We start from the raw sequence: 17,938 nt of genomic DNA, 5'->3' as shown, positions 1-17,938 counted from the left end.
AAGCTTACGTCATCCTGTATTTTTAATAAATAGTATTACTAAAATACTCAATACACAAGCAAATTTTTCGCGGCACAGTCCAACAATTTCACGGCACACCCTTTGAGAACCCCTGGTTTGGAGTCTGTGGTTGACTAATAAATTCTCAGTTCGAATACAATGAAGACCACCTTATCATTCTTCCACCCAAACACTTTGTTACTAAACTGATAATCAAACATGAGTACAAAATGTTATTGCACTCCGGCCCTCAGGCTGTATTGTTTTCTTCGGGAAGCAGGTTTTGGATTCCACAATGGAAAGCAGTTATTCATGGTATAATCCATTCATGATAAAAGTGCTTCAGAAGCAAACCTCCTTTTACTACTCGAGTAATGGGTCAGTTACCCTCACACAGAGTTGAACCATCTTTATCCTTCATTAATGTTGATCTCGATTATGGTGGCCCAGTCATCATGAAGTGTGATAACCCGAGAAGTAAGACAAAGTTCAAATCATACATTGATCTATTTGTTTGCCTTGTTACAAAGGCAATGCAACTTGAAGTTGTGAAAAGCCTGATAACTCAGGATTTCTTTGCTGCCTTTAAATGATTCACATCATGTAGAAAATATCAGAGTCTTATTTTGAGTGATGATAAAAATTTTGCTGGAGCCAAGAATGAATTACTAGAATATTTTTAAGAATAGCAGTGTTGAAATAAAAGCCTGCTCAGCCAATTAGAATCTGAAATGGAAATTTATTCCATTCTTGAGTCCTTACTTCGGTAGGCTTTGGGAGGCTGGAATAAAGTTAGCAAAATCACTATTGAAGCTGTCACTATTTTTGTTGTATGTCCTCCGCTCTCTTCGCTCAGCGCCAGCCAGCCACATGCACGCAAGCGTGGATCATTCGAGACTTGACGCGCAGTCTTCAGTGCGCGTGTCTGTTACGTCGTGTGCAGTATACAAGGAGCTCCCTGTCTGTCACTCATAGGGATTCTCCCCAGTGTCCTGCTCCAGAATACACTGAACGTCGAACACGGAGGCTACTCCTCTTAAAAATATGTCTCGACCAGGTGGATGGAATTCTGGTAGTATGAGGTTTCACCTCAGGTCACTACTCCACTTTCCCGTTCCTTCATCCATGTCGAGCCCCGATGTTGTATGCCACACATCCCCAAGCTCACCCAAGCTCCGACACACACATTAGATTCTCTACTTGTGAACATAGCTTTCATTTAGTACAAGCTTATGAACTCAGACACTTTAAGTTAGAAGGAACTCTCTTAGCTAATCTATGCTAGTGCAAATGATAGTTTTCAACTATCACGAACTATATCTTTCCCAAGAACTATCTTTTCAAGATAGCAGTGAGTGTAAATACATTCAGAGTGTACAATAGTGTATAGAAACAGAAACTCTCTCAAAATTAATCATCTACTTTGCTTCAAGACAATTTTATGTTTTATTCCTGTACATACTGTAGAATTCAGTGTGAAGCAAATAAATAAGTTGTGTTCTTGTAAACCTTATCTTGTTTACAACACAACTCATTGGCGACGAGGTAAAAAAAAAAAAAAAAAAACCTACGGGCCATCTGCCACCAACACATTGGCGACGAAGTCAAACAGTGGTCAGTGTGTCGCCCACTCATTCGAAACGAGGTACAAAACTGATTACATTCTGTCGTCCACTCATTCGCGACAGGGCAACAAACTCTTACAGGATATCGTCCACTCATTGGCACAGTGACACTATACTCCATAACTATCACCACTCCACATTGGAACCTGTACAGCCTCTACTAGCAGTTAGCCTTTTCTACAGTGCAACTATTAGCCTCCTTCGAAATACGGACAGTCAGCCGACATTCCAAGGCTCTCTCTCGCTCGCAGCACCTGTTCAGCACACTTCAGCTTGCTTGCTCTCTCACACACTCCCAGCTGTTCCGGTGAAGGTCTCGCCTACAGCCAGCTTAGTACACGCTGCTAGCCAAGTTCTTTTCTCTCACGCATCTCAACATGGCTACAGCCGAGCAGCTAGCTGCCGTATTGCAAGCTCTACAGCAGCAACAACAGCAATTCATGCAGCAACAACAAGCGCGGCATTGCTCACAGCTATGCAAACTCTTTCTGTTTCTGCACAGCCCTCACCAATTCCTCCGTTCTCTGCTTTTGATCCGGCTAAGGAAGAATGGTCAGTCTATTTCGCCCGCCTACAGCACATTTCATATGCCATTCCGTCACGGATGACAAGCGCCAACGTACACTATTTCTCAGTTCGGTTGACAATGGTACGTGCGAATTACTACAAAAATTAAGTCCAGAGGAGCAACTCTCTGAAGTGCCGTTCGCACAGCTCTTGGCCCGTATCACTGAACACTATGCTAAAGCTCCGCACATAGTGGCTGCTCGCTACAAATTTTTTCAGAGCAGGAAGCAACTGCATCAGACTCATGCTGAATGGATAGCGGAATTGCGAGGTCTAGCTAAACCCTGCCAGTTTATATGTTCCAAGGACGGTTGTGGTACGCCCTATACCGATTCCCTCATTCGGGATATGGTCATTCTGCATACTCCTGAGGACAAAGTTTGTTTTGACGCTGTCAAGAAGAGTAACCCTTCTTTAGAAGACGTCCAGCGTATTGCTACGGTATACAAACTTACTACCAAGACTGCGGCAGAAATAGCTTCTAAACACGAAGTCGCTCAAGTCTCTACTCCAGCCCGCCAGTCCTCTGCTACCTTGAACCGCGCAGCCAAGTCGCTCTCTGCCAAGCATTCTCGCCCGGTTTCCTCTCGTTCTTCTCCAAGGAAGCCCTCTTCTAAAAGCAAGTCGCAACTCCTGCCTTCCTGCAGAGGATGTTTCAAACATCATGAACGTCGTGCCTGTCGTTTTTTCAAAGCCACTTGTGAACGATGTAATAAAGTAGGACACATCAAGACTGTATGTCAGAGTTCGCTCCGTCCTGCTAAGACTCCTGCAGTGCGCCCGAAGCATGTACAGCCCCGACAGGACATGGAAGTTGATCAGATAAATCTTATTCTTCCCACCAAGAATTCTCACAAGATCATCGTTCCTCTATCATTCTCTGATCACTCTGTCGATTTTCAGTTAGACACTGGATCACCTGTCTCTATCATTAACCTGGCTACATATCACAACTTAAGTTCACCTTCATGCTCTCCAGCTGACATCCAGCTTGTTACATTTAACAAATGGAAGATTGACATTAAAGGTCAAATCACGCTATAAAGGAATTCGGAAGGTCATTCCACTACTTGTAGTCAACAACTACACCGCATCGAACATTATGGGCATGGATCTCTTTAATTTATTCGGCTTCCAGATACATGACAACATCAACGTAGTATCTACGTTGCAACCTACTTCTGATATTACGGCTCTCCTCGAGCAGTTTCCTGAAGTCTGCGACTCTACGCTCGGAACCGCCAAAAACTATACAGCTCACATACAGCTGAAATCGGGAGCTAAGCCGCGCTTTTTCAAAGCACGTCCAGTACCCCTGGCACTTCAAGACCAGGTCACTAAGGAGTTAGAAAGATGGGTAGAAGCTGGAATAGTGGTACCAGTCAATTCCAGTCAATGGGCCACTCCACTAGTTGTAATCAAGAAACCTGATGGCAATGTACGACTTTGTGGTGATTTATGTCTCAAATATTATAAGTCCACCTGTTCAATACAATTTGTGGTGATTTCCGATCTACGATCAATGCACAAATCGACACAGATATATTTCCAATTCCCAGCCCAGAGGACTTATTCCGTCGTCTAGCTGGTGGACAATTCTTCTCTAGAGTGGATCTTAAAGAAGCCTATCTACAGCTACTTTTAGACGAAGAATCCAAGCAATTTCTCACACTCAACACTCCTATCGGACTGCTCCAGCTCCAGCGTCTCCCGTTTGGCGTCTCTTCCTCAGCTGCTATTTTTCAGCGCTATTTAGCTCAACTCACCGCCTCCATTCCTGGTTGTGCTAACTACCTTGATGATATTATTGTGACCGGCGCAGATCATCAAGAACATCTCCATAATCTGCGCCTCCTTCTCATGAAGTTGAAAGACAATGGCCTACAAGCGAATCTTGCTAAATGCACTTTCTTTCAGCCGCAAGTTCACTACCTGGGACACATCCTCGATAAAAACGGCATTCAACCTAGTGAACGGAATGTCTCGGCGATTGTAAACATGCCTCTACCACAGAACATCAAGCAGCTCCAATCCTTCCTAGGCAAAGCGAACTACTATAACAAGTTCATTCCCCGCTTCGCTTCAGTTGCAGCTCCATTAAACGCCTTACGCAAAAAAGGTGTTAAATTTCAGTGGTCTCCGCAATGCCAACAGGCCTGGCAAACGATCAACAAAGCCCTTGTTCAAGCTGTTAAACTCACTCATTTTCAGCCTGGCAAGCTCATCACGCTAGCTACTGACGCATCAGATTACGGCGTCGGCGCCGTTCTCTCCCAGAAGGATCGTCACGGACAAGAACGCCCCATCGCCTTTGCTTCGAAGACACTTAATGAGCATCAACGTCGGTACTCCCAGATAGAAAAAGAAGCTTTAGCAATCATCTTTGTATTCGCTGTTTCAATGAATATCTCTATGGCAACCATTTCCTGATCATTACTGATCACAAGCCTCTAGTACACTTATTCCATCCTGGTAATAAGATCCCTGAGCATTCCCTCAGAAAGCTTCAAAGATGGTCGATGTTCCTTTCTGATTATTCCTATCAGATCGCCTATCATGCCACATCCCAGCATTGTAATGCTGATGCCCTCTCTCGCTTACCAGTCGGTCCTGATACCGCCTTCGATTCTCAAGAATCCGAATGTCTTCAGTTAGACATAGAACTCGAAGACACCGTATCCACCTTTCCTATTGACGCTACCTGCATTGCTAAAGCTACGGATAAGGACAGTACAATGGCTACGGTACGTACTTACATCCGCAATGGTTGGCCCCTTCAGAACAAACTTCCTGCCCACCTTGTGCCTTATCATCGTATTCAGCATCGTCTTACGACTCGTGCCGGAGTTATACTCCTCAAAACCAGCACCACCTTCCGCTTGGTTATCCCACCTAGTCTACAGACACAAGTTCTCGACTTGTTACACCAAAGTCATTGGGGTATATCCCGCACTAAGCAACTGGCACGTCAACACTGCTACTGGCCTGGTATTGATGCCGCCATCGAAAAGCTCATCCGCCAATGTGAACAATGTCAAATTAATCAGAACGCCCCGTCTTTTGATCTAGCTTCATGGCCTCTTGCTACTTCTCCATGGGAACGAGTTCACATCGATTTCGCAGGTCCTTTCCTCAATTCCATGTGGCTCATCGTCATAGATTCTCTATCGAACTTTCCCTATGTAGTGGATATGCATTCGACTACTACTACAGAAGCTACCATTCGTGCTCTTCAGAAAATATTTACAACTGAAGGCTTACCTCAAGTCCTAATTTCTGACAATGGACCGCAATTTACAGCTACTGCTTTTAAAAACTTCTGTACATATAATGGCATTCACCATATCCCAGCACCGCCTTTTCACCCTCAATCTAATGCTGAAGCTGAACGCTTTGTACAAACTTTTAAGAAAAGTATGAAAAAGCATTGTTACAACTCTTAAGCAACTACAGAACTCTGCCCGGCGCTGATAATGTCACTCCCGCACAAAAGCTCCATGGACGACCTCACAGAACTTTACTTTCTCTGTTGCAGCCTCTTCTGGCCCAGCCTAAGACCTCGCCAACAAAGTTCACCGTCAACGACAGGGTCTACATAAGGACATTCAAGTCAAACCCGCTCTGGTTACCTGGTATCATCCGCAGATCTTCGGGCCATCGTCTCTACGAGATTCAGACTGCTGAGAAACGCATTTGCCGCCACCAGGACCAGATACGCCTGCGCTACCGTCCCTATCCGGCTATTGATTCTCTTGTTAAGCCAGATAAATCTATTGCTGAATGAGCTTTAGGCCATTTAATAACCATGGGTTCCTTTCAGAACGATGCAGCGCCACTCCGCCCAGTCACAGCTCCGGACAATAGAACAGAGACGTCAGAAGCTCCTGCCCAGCATCGTAGCCGCCGCCAGCGCCGCCGCCGCTTCACGCCGTATCGGCGTATTTAGGAGGGAAGGGTGTTGTATGTCCTACGCTCTCTTCGCTCAGCGCCAGCCAGCCACACGCACGCAAGCGTGGATCATTCGAGACTCGACGCGCAGTCTTCAGTGCGCGTGTCTGTTATGTCATGTGCAGTATATAAGGAGCTCCCTGTCTGTCACTCATAGGGATTCTCCCCAGTGTCCTGCTCCAGAATACACTGAACGTCGAACATGGAGGCTACTCCTCTTAAAAATGTGTCTCGACCAGGTGCACGGAATTCTGGTAGTATGAGGTTTCACCTCAGGTCACTACTCCACTTTCCCGTTCCTTCATCCATGTCGAGCCCCGATGTTGTATGCCACACATCCCCAAGCTCACCCAAGCTCCGACACACACATTAGATTCTCTAATTGTGAACATAGCTTTCATTTAGTACAAGCTTATGAACTCAGACACTTCAAGTTAGAAGGAACTCTCTTAGCTAATCTATGCTAGTGCAAATGATAGTTTTCAACTATCATGAACTATATCTTTCCCTAGAACTATCTTTTCAAGATAGCAGTGAGTGTACAATAGTGTATAGAAACAGAAACTCTCTCAAGATTAATCATCTACTTTGCTTCAAGACAACTTTATGTCTTATTCCTGTACATACTGTAGAATTCAGTGTGAAGCAAATAAATAAGTTGTGTTCTTGTAAACCTTATCTTGTTTACAACAATTTTTAAGAGTTGAGTACTCTTCTGTATCAAAGTGAGTCTGTGTTGAACTCAAGACCTCTCTGTTCAATAACTGATGACCCTAATGACCACTGTTATTTGACACCTGGACATTCTTGCAGGAAGATGATTGACTTCTGTCCCTTCCCGGACATATCTTCCTATCTGTCAAAGTGGAAATTGGTGTAAAAGTTGTATCAAGTTTTCTAGCTAAGGTGGTCAAAGGAATTCATGCAATCACTCCAGCTGAGACATAACTGGTCATCCACTGGAAAATGGAATCCAGCAATAGGAGACTTGGTTCATCTAAGGGATGACAACCTTCATCTATTCGTATGGAAAACTGATGTAATCGAGGAGCTCCATCCTAGCTATGACAATGTCACTCGTGTGGTCACTGTGAAAACAAAGACGAGTTACTTTTAGCTATACCATATTTAAATTGTGTCCATTAACCAAGGATTATAATTAATGTTTGTATAGTGTACAGTGTGTGTGATGCTTAAACATTTGTTGATGATGTAAATTCATATCCTATTTTGACATTTGTTTGTGTTGAGATCCCTCAACGGGGGGAAATATGTTTGGAATATGACATGTCGGCAGTACTGATTTATAGCTACACAAGAACTTATTGACGTTTTTGCTGTTGGCAAAACACTCCTGTTGCATCTTGGGAGATTCAAGATGGCTCTTTGAAAGAGCAAACATGTATTTCATACTGCTAAGAATGGTTGTAAGATATGCGTTAATTATGTGTAAATTATATACATACATATACATACATTATCATTATAGACTGTTATGCCTTTCAGTGTTCAGTCCGCAAGCCTCTGTGAATATACTAAACGTCGCCACAATCCTCGATTTGCAACTAGTGTTGTGGCCTCATTTAGTTCTATACCTCTTATCTTTAAATCGTTAGAAACCAAGTCTAACCATCGTCGTCTTGGTCTCCCTCTACTTCTCTTACCCTCCATAAAAGATTCCATTATTCTCCTAGGTAACCTATCCTCCTCCATTCGCCTCATATGACCCCACTACTGAAGCCAATTTATGCGTACAGCTTCATCCATCAAGTTCATTCCTAAATCAGACTTTATCTCCTCATTCCGAGTAACCTCCTGCCATTGTTCCCACCTGTTTGTACTAGCAATCATTCGTGCTACTTTCATGTCTGTTACTTCCAACTTATGAAATAAGATATCCTGAGTCCACCCAGCTTTCGGTCCCGTAAAGCAAAGTTGGTCTGAAAACAGACCGATGTAAAGATAGTTTCGTCTGGGAGCTGACTTCCTTCTTACAGAATACTACTGATCGCAACTGCGAACTCACTGCATTAGCTTTACTACACTTTCATTCAATCTCACTTACTATATTACCATCCTGGGAGAACACACAACCTAAATACTTGAAATTATCTACCGGTTCTAGCTTTTTATCACCAATCTGACATTCAATTCTGTTGAATTTTTTACCTACTGACATCCATTTAGTCTTCGAGAGGCTAATTTGCATACCATACTCATTGCACCTATTTTTAAAGTACCAAGATATTAGACTGCAGGCTTTCGACACAGTCTGCCATTAAGACCAAGTCGTCAGCATAGGCCAGACTGCTTACTACATTTCCACCTAACTGAAAATCTCCCTGCCATTTTATACCTTTCAGCAGATGATCCATGTAAACTACGAATAGCAAAGGTGAAAGATTACAGCCCTGCCTAACCCCTGTAAGTACCCTGAACCAAGAACTCATTCTACCATCAATTCTCACCGAAGCCCAATTGTCAACATAAATGTCTTTGATTGATTTTAATAATCTACCTTTAATTCCATAGTCCCCCAGTATAGTGAACATCTATTCCCTCGGTACCCTGTCATATGCTTTCTCTAGATCAACGAAAAATAAACACAACTGCCTATTCCTCTCGTAGCATTTTTCAATTACCTGGCGCATACTGAAAATCTGATCCTGACAGCCCCTCTGTGGTCTGAAACCACACTGGTTTTCATCCAACTTCCTCTCAACCACTGATCGCAACCTACCTTCCAAGATGCCAGTGAATACTTTGCCTGGTATACTAATCAATGAGATACCTCGATAGTTGTTGCAATCCTTCCTGTTCCCTTGCTTATACATAGGTGCAATTACTGCTTTTGTCCAATCTGAAGGTACCTTACCAACACTCCATGCTAATTTTACTACTCTATGAAGCCATTTCATCCCTGCCTTCCCACTATACTTCACCATTTCAGGTCTAATTTCATCTAATCCTGCTGCCTTATGACAACGGAGTTTATTTACAATCCTTTCCACTTCCTCAAGCATAATTTCACCAACATAATTTTCCTCCTCCCCATGAGCTTGGCTGTTTGCAACACCACCAGAATGATTTCCTTTTACATTGAGAAGATGTTCAAAATATTCCCTCCACCTCTCCAGTGATTCCCTGGGATGTATTATGAGTTCACCTGAATTACTCAAAACACTGTTCATTTCATTTTTCCCTCCCTGCCTAAGATTCTTTATTACTGTCCAGAAAGGTTTCCCTGCTGCTTGACCTAGTCTTTCCAGGTTATTACCAAAATCCTCCCATGACTTCCTTTTGGATTCAACAGCTATTTGTTTCACTCTGTTTCCTTCATCTACGTATAAATCCCTGTCTGCCTCGGCCCTTGTTTGGAGCCATTTCTGATAAGCCTTCTTTTTACGTTTACAGGCTGCTCTCACTTCATCATTCCACCAAGATGTTTGCCTTTTCCCATCTTTACACACAGTTGTTCCTAGGCATTCCCTTGCTGTTTCTACTACAGCATCACTGTATGCCACTTTCTATATCCTGAACCTTCATACTGTCTACTGTTCGAAACTTCTCACTAATCATATCCATGAACTTCTGTCTAATTTCCTCGTCCTGGAGATTTTCTACCCTTATTCGTTTGCAGACAGATTTCACTTTCTCTACCCTAGGCCTAGAGATACTTAGTTCACTACAGATCAGATGGTGGTCTGTATCATCGAAAAATCCGCAAAAAAACTCATACATTCCTAATAGATTTCCTGAATTCAAAGTCTGTTAAGATATAGTCTATTATGGATCTGGTACCCCTAGCCTCCCATGTGTAGTGATGAATAGCCTTATGCTTGAAGAATGTATTCATAACAGCTAAACCCATACTAGCACAGAAGTCCAGCAAACACTTCCCATTCCCATTAGCTTCCATATCTTCCCCACATTTACCAATCACCCTTTTGTATCCTTCAGTTCTATTCCCAACTCTCGCATTGAAATCGCCCATTGGTAATATTCTATCCTTGCTGTTGACCCTGACCACGATGTCACTCAATGCTTCATAAAACTTGTCAACTTCATCCTCATCTGCACCCTCACATGGTGAATACACGGACACAATTCTTGTCCTAATTCCTACAACTGACAAATCTACCCACATCATTCGATCATTTACGTGTTGCGTGCAATGGCATTCCTGATAAGGAGCCCTGCCCCAGACTCTGCCCTTCCCTTTCTAACATCCGTCAAGTACACTTTATAATCTCCTATCTCTTCCTCATTATCTCCCCTTAGCTGAATATCACTTACTCCTAGCACATCCAGATGCATCCTCTTTGCTGACTCTGCCAGTTCTACCTTCTTTCTTCCATAAGCCCCATTAATATTGATAGCTCCCCATCGAATTCCATTTCGTTCGCCAAGTTGTTTCCAAGGAGTCCCTCGCCTGTCAAATGGGAGTGGGACTCCATTACTCCCATAGGTCTGAGGCTTGCTTAAAATGTTCTGAGCTCGGTAAATTCATGAAGCAGGATGCTACCCTACTTGCACATAGTCCAAGTGAGGATCTCTCCTCTAACGGGTTATGGACCACCGGTGAATTGTATAGTCCTACTCGCCTGAGCACAAGGAGGGCCATGACTCAGAATATGTCTGAGATGCCCACTCCCATTCCATAGCAACTGGTATACCGACTCTCAGGACCACTTACTAGGCCACTCAGCCATTGCCCATGGTTCACGAACTTGGACGTGACTACAGTAATCCACAAACATGAATTATATGTATTTATTTCATTTATTCCTGATTTACATTTGTTTCAAAATTAGGGCTCACGGCCCTCTCTTACACTTAACCACTATAAACAACAAAATTTAAAAATGTAAATATAAAAGTAAGACATAGAAATTCTAAAAAGAAATAATACTATGGACAGATAATTCTAAGACTAAGTTAGGCCTACATATCAGTATAGCAACTAGTGTGACAACAACAACAACAACAATAATAATAATAATAATAATAATAATAATAATAATAATAATAATAATAATAATAATAATAATAATAATAATAATAATAATAAATGAAGAAAACCCATTCACACAACATACACACAATGACTCACACAACTCAGTTTTGTGCTCGCTGAAGTCTCAAAGCTTGTCACAGTAGTCTAAAATTGGGAATAGTAGTGTTTGGATTCATTTTAATGTAAGTTTTTGAGGAAAAGAATTCTTGTGACATTTCAGGGGATATAGAGCTGCATGAACCTTTCTACATACATTTGTTACGTGTTCATTCCAGGTCAGATTCTCATTGATGGATATTCCAAGATTAGTTACATTTTTAAGGTACGATACAGCAATGTCACTGTTTACAATTGGAGGAGGATTGATATTGCTTATTACATGTAATAATTTAGAGTTTCCTATGATAATTCTTTGTATTTTACAAGGATTTAGGATTAAGTGGTTGTTTTCAGCATAGGCGGTAAGCCTTTCAATATCCAAATTAAAATGCTGAACTGTTTCATGTAAACTGTTTGCAGTGGTGTGTTTGTATATCTGCAGATCATCAGCATGTAAGTGGTAGTTGCAATACTGAAGTGTGGAAGATACACCACTGAGGGACACCGGATGATTTTACAGCCCACTTGTATCTTTGATTGTTTACCACTACGCACTGGTGAAGATATGTAAGGTACGACTTTAAAAAATTTAGGACTATCGGGCTGATATGCCAAGAGTGTAGCTTGGATAATAGTATGTCTATATTTACCGTGTCGAACACACTACTAAAGTCAAGGAGTGTCAGTATTGTCACCTGCCGTTTGTCCATTGCTAGTCTTATGTCATCTGTTACCCGAAGAAGTGCAGTCGTAGTACTGTGTCCCTTTCTGAAGCCAACCTGCAATGGGTCAAAAAGAGAATGTCTGGTTAAGAATTCTACTAGCTGCTCGTGTACAACTCGTTCAAGAACTTTAGAGAGAGAGGGAAGAATCGAAATAGGCCGGTAATCAGATGGCGCATTTGCTGTGGTACCGGTATGCTTTAATATTGGGGTTACTAGAGCATCCTTCATGCAGTTGGAAACGTCCCTGTGGTGAGACAGTGGTTTACAATGTGGGTAATAATTGGTAGGACTGCGCCAATAATGTTTTTTATAAAGCCTATTGGGATGTTATCTGCTCCTTTACCTTGTGACTTAACTGAATTTAAAATACGCTTTACATCATTTACACTGACAGGGTGGAAAGAGAAATTATGTTCCTTTTCTGTAGGGTCACTGATTCTTTTATTTAGATTGATATCATTTTGAGGTTGAGATTCCTTTATTGGGTTAGTTACGAAGTGAGAGTTAAGCGTATCGAGAGATATAGTTGGCACATGTGGCTCTTTGCATTTTCCAACTCCCATAGCTCAAAGTTTGTTCCAGGTTTCACGTGCATTTAAGTACCTTGTTATATTTTTAATGTGATATAATTTGCTATTGCAAATTAATTGCTTTGTTCTGTTACGTAAAAGACGATACTGTTCAAAATCTACTTAATTATTTGTTTAATTGTATCGGCGGAACATTGCGTCACGGCGAGCCATTGTTGCTTCTTTTTATTTTGCTTATTACCCAAGGTGCAGGCGAGCGAGTGACTCTAGCTTGCCAAACTGGAGCATGCTTGTCATATAGCCCTATGAGTAGAGAGTTAAATCTTGTCACTTTCATGTCTGTGTCGTGCAACTGCTTTATATCTTCCCATGGTAAACTGTACGCATCATTTTTGAGTTGTTGTAGATCAATATTTTTCACATCGCTATAACTAATGTAATTAGCTTTGTATTTTGGTATACGCAGAGAGTAGCACAGGTAAATTAAGTCATGAGCTGAGATGCCAGGTACAGGAAATTGACTGTACTTAAGAACTTTATGTGGGTTATTTGTAATCAGGAGGTCAATTCAAGTATGGCTTGTATATCTAAGTGTATGAACATGATTAGTTTCATCTAGTGGTAAGATTGTCATGTCGATGGAGGTAAACGGTTTGCTGATTCAGTCTGATTTGCCAGTCGGGGCTAAGATATTTGAGTTAAAGTCACCACTGCTTTATATGTTCCCATGGTAAACTGTACGCATCATTTTGGAGTTGTTGTAGATCGATAATTTTTGGAGTTATTGTAGATCGATATTTTTCACATCCCTATAACTAATGTAATTAGCTTTTTATTTTGGTACACGCAGAGAGTACCACAAGTAAATTAAGTCATGAGCTGATATTCCAGGTACAGGAAATTGACTGTACTTAAGAACTTTATGTGGGTTATTTGTAATCAGGAGGTAATCGTAGGTTGGTACTAGTTTGAGAAGGTAAGATTCAAGGTCAGAGTTGTTAGTAACATTCGGTGGTTTATAGGCAAGTCCTATCAATACTTTTTGACGGTTAATTATGGTCTCAGCAAACATATATTCCGCATGTGGAGTGATGCCAGATGATGATTTGATAATTATTCTACATTTAATATCATCTCTACAATATACTGCTACACCACCACCGCGCCTGTCAGTGCGATCATGCCGATAGAGAGTATATCCTTCTAGATTTACAAGGGTAGAGCTAATTTTATCATACAACCAGGTTTCAGTATGACACGTAATATGCATGTTACAGGTTGATATTATCGAACGAACTTCATCTATGTGACTGAGGAGTGAGAGAGAATTGATATGGCAACACTGTAGACTTTGCGAGAAATGAGACAGAGATTGTTTCAATAGCAGTTCTGTAGGCTGACGGTTGGAGGCAGTTGGTGAAGGTATACAAGGGTTATTGTCGTCTTGGAATATACTCAGGTCAATGACATTCAAGAATGCCTCATCTACCATAACAGTAGTTTCAAGGACACCAGCTGCTGACATGTTTAAAGGATAGGTGACACATACCTGAAACAAACACTGATAACACACACACGTGCGCGCAAATAATTACATACACATAGCATATGTTTGAACATTTCAATAAAGACAAATAAGTAAATAAATAAATAAATAAATAAATAAATAAATAAATAAATAAATAAATAAATAAATAAATAAATAAATAAATAAATAAATAAATAAATAAATAAATAAATAAATAAATAAATAAATAAATAAATAAATAAATAAATAAATAAATAAATTAATAATAATAATAATAATAATAATAATAATAATAATAATAATAATAATAATAATAATAATAATAATAATAATAATAAAATAAGGATATTAATAAAATTACACTAATATACAGTTGAAGAGTTAGTCTAGAGTAGGGTTTTGCTAAGATGCTGTACTCCCAGGTTTTAAGTGCACCTGCTGGCGAGCATTTCAGAAATAAGTAGACGAGAAAGATTTTGTAGGTGTGGGTGGAACTTGTGAATGCTATACGACTATTTTATGAATTTGTTACAAATGAAGAAATCACATTGGAAGAAATAGTTAAGGAACTAGAAAACTATTTCACAGCAGAATCTACAGACACATGGTGAGATACTACACTATGGTATTGTTCATTTATTTGAGAGAGTTCAGTTCATCCATTGTTGTTATGTTGTGTCTGGTTTCCCCTCTTTTTACAACAATGTGTCCCTGTATGGTCTAGACATTTCTCACTCAAAATTTATCTACAGCTGCCTTTTAATATTACAGTGCGAGCCGCAGTCAGGTCCTCCCTGATAGTGATTCCAGTGCCTGCTAACCTGTGCTTGTTATGAAAGACTTCCTCCCTTTTCCTACAGCTTACAAATTTCACAATTATAGGCCCCTTCACTCCTGGCCCCGGCCTGCCAACACGGTGATACCTATCAATATCCTGCCCGGCAATGTCAAGGCCAAGTTTATCTTTAAACAACCTGACTGAAAGTTTGTCCATATTCTCATTTGGTGATTTGGGAATTCCGAACACACACACACTTCCTCTACATTGATATTGCTCCAGAGTATTTAATACGTTTAGTGCAAGTACTGTTAAAGTGTAGTAATGCCAGCGATTCTGTGTTTTGTGTCTGTCCATGTAGGGTAGTCTGGTCTTCTAAACATTTTACTTTTGTGCATATTGTGCCTATGGAAATATCTGCTTGAACATGCTCCAGTATGGTTTGTTTCATCGGCAGCTACGTAACATCAGCGATTGGCATGCGACAGGATCGGGGTTCCCTATCTCGAACAGATACATGTGCCCTTTTTCAGAATACCTCAAAGTCTGTATCATCATCGCAGAAACACCCAGTATAAACATTAAAATACGTAGACAATATCTGAGAGCCAACTTATTACGTCCATGGTTTCTCAATTACTCAAATATTTCAAACAGCATATTTGATATTAAACCTGGTCAAAAATCCAAGTTTAAAACCTTGGATTTTATTTTTCAAAGAAACAGGTTTTTATCCAATCCTGTCTCTAGTATTCCCTATTGCATTATCATGTATTACTTTTTGAACAATTATTTTAGTATTTTAGCAAAAAGGCCAAATTTTAACTTTAAAATGGTGTGTCATCCAAATACTTCATGACTTGATTACAGTTTGAGAGAAGTAGAAAGTAAGTTAGTACATTTAAGAAGATATCTTGAGCACTTAAATGAAAAATTCTTCAGCAGTACTAGGGTTAAACTAGATTCTTCCTTTCTTCCTGCAAGCACATGAAGCATGGTAATTCTACGATGGTTTAACCCTCGAAGTGGTATCGTCTCACTATGAGACGATTCGGATCCCAGCTGAAGTGCTATCGTCTCGCAGTGAGACGATTCGCAAGAATTTAATTTTGCAGTGAGAATATTCCTAAAATTGATTGTTATACCGATTTTAGGAGTTATATCGATTTTACTGCGAGATGATAGCACTTCAGCTGGGATCCGAATCGTCTCGTAGTGAGACGATAGCACTTCGAGGGTTAAACGTCAATTCACACATAAAAGTGGTGTGAGAATCATGAGCACTGGCTTATCGTACAAAGCTGAAATAATCAAGACTGAATTAAATACCACAAAGATAACTATTAAATAACAAGAATGCTGTATAAACTTACAGCATACTTACCACAGAATCTGGCAGTACTGATATAGTTGCTTTAAGTTGATCACTAGCTGGGATAGTGTCAGGTAAGAGTAATGCCCTAGATAACAGCAACAATGATGGAGGAACTTTTTCATTGAGGCTGAGATCCAGCCATTGCGCAAGTTGAGACTTGAGTCTGGCTTCAGATATCCCATATGCTCTCATTCCCCGAGCTCGGCAGGCCTGCTGCAGTTCAGCAGGGGTGAGAGAGTCAATACCCTCTTTCTGAATCATCTAAACAAACACAGCACGAGTATAAAAATATGATAAAACTGAATAATACGTGCAGCCAGATATATCAAATTTACTTGAATCTAATACACCCTATTTTTAAGCCAAATTTAGTCTCCACTGCACTTTAGAATTGATGGTTCAGTAGATTAATTAGGAAAATAATTATGCTCAACTTTCTGTTTCCGTGTGTGCTTAAGCTCCATTCAGGTTACCTCATTGGCTGTCATTCCTCACTTCCATTTTCCACATTGTCATATTTTATTTTACTACTGATATTGTAATTTTGTAGGCTCTGTTGATAATAAAAGCTTTATGACCTATGAGTTTGACTCAATCAAGACTCTGAAGACAAAGAGGAAAGGGATTCATATGAAGCGAGCTTCAAACAGAAGGAAATACCTTACACACACACAACCACAGAAATAGCCAGGGTGCAACAGAATTCAGTGTAACAGTGAGCAACATTCACTTGTGGTGTCAACATAAAAAGGCAATACTTCCTTCCAAAGCAACGAGAAAGAAGTTCACCAATCCACAAAAAGGAAGATATCCTGAGGTAGAAAAGGCGGTTTTGAAAAGAGTAAGAATCGTAACATAAAACCATTGTCATATAAAGTGATGTTAATGTACAGTAACTACACTGTAATCTTGGGAAATCCATAAATGGAACATGTTGTATGTAGTAAAATTAAATTCTCCACCCACTTCACAGTTGCACATTACAATTACAAACAAACTTTTTAAATTTCAAGCCTTTTAAAACTGGCGTCCGCATTATATTTTATTAAATATAATAACCTACTTTGTCCCATACTCAGTTTTAAATTTTAAAAAGCAAAGTAATGTGAACAATATGTTTTTATTTTAAATAGAAGCATATAAAATAACATCAGCATCCTTAACTTTACAAGAATGTTAGAATGCATTCAGCTAAAAATTATACCCTTAATAATGGCCAGATTCAAAATACAAAATTGATAAGTCTTCCACGATCAGTTGATAATAATACAGGGTGTAACAATAAGTATGACCAACCTATCAGGAAATTTTTCTCACACCTTGAAGAAGAAAGTATGTTATATTGACAAGAGTTCAGAACCAATTTATTTCAGTGTTAAGAACACATGTTCTGCAACTCTACATAGTACATGAATCGTGGGAAACACACGGGACCAGAACATACCAGCATACCACATGAAACTCTTTCTTACATGAAATACTGAAAATGCCATCCATTAGCATGATACACATCTAAACCCACCATCACATTGAATACTGGATGTGTTAATGCATTCCTGGAAGATATCCTGAGGTAGAAAAGGCAATTTTGAAATGAGTAAAAATCGCAACTAAAACCATTGTTATATAAACTAATTTTAATGTACAGTAACTACATTATAAAAACATTATAAAATTGAGAAATCCATCAATGGAACACGCTGTATGTATTAAAACATGAACGGTCTGTCCACAGTATGGGCATGA

At 40.2% G+C, this 17,938-nt stretch overlaps 1 protein-coding gene across 1 annotated transcript in view; it reads right to left on the bottom strand.

Annotated features, from left to right (window-relative positions):
* Positions 1-17,938, bottom strand: part of LOC136858403 (mitochondrial proton/calcium exchanger protein) — a 248,121-nt gene that overhangs the window by 139,633 nt on the left and 90,550 nt on the right. The window contains exon 6 of the mRNA XM_067137923.2: positions 16,202-16,453. Within this exon, the coding sequence (XP_066994024.2) occupies positions 16,202-16,453 (252 nt within the window). The remainder of the gene's footprint in view (positions 1-16,201; positions 16,454-17,938) is intronic.

Source organism: Anabrus simplex, chromosome 1, assembly GCF_040414725.1.
Source record: "Anabrus simplex isolate iqAnaSimp1 chromosome 1, ASM4041472v1, whole genome shotgun sequence".
Classification (NCBI taxonomy): domain Eukaryota; kingdom Metazoa; phylum Arthropoda; class Insecta; order Orthoptera; family Tettigoniidae; genus Anabrus; species Anabrus simplex.
The sequence above is the reverse complement of the archived record's forward strand: the minus strand, read 5'-3'. Positions and strand labels throughout refer to the sequence as shown.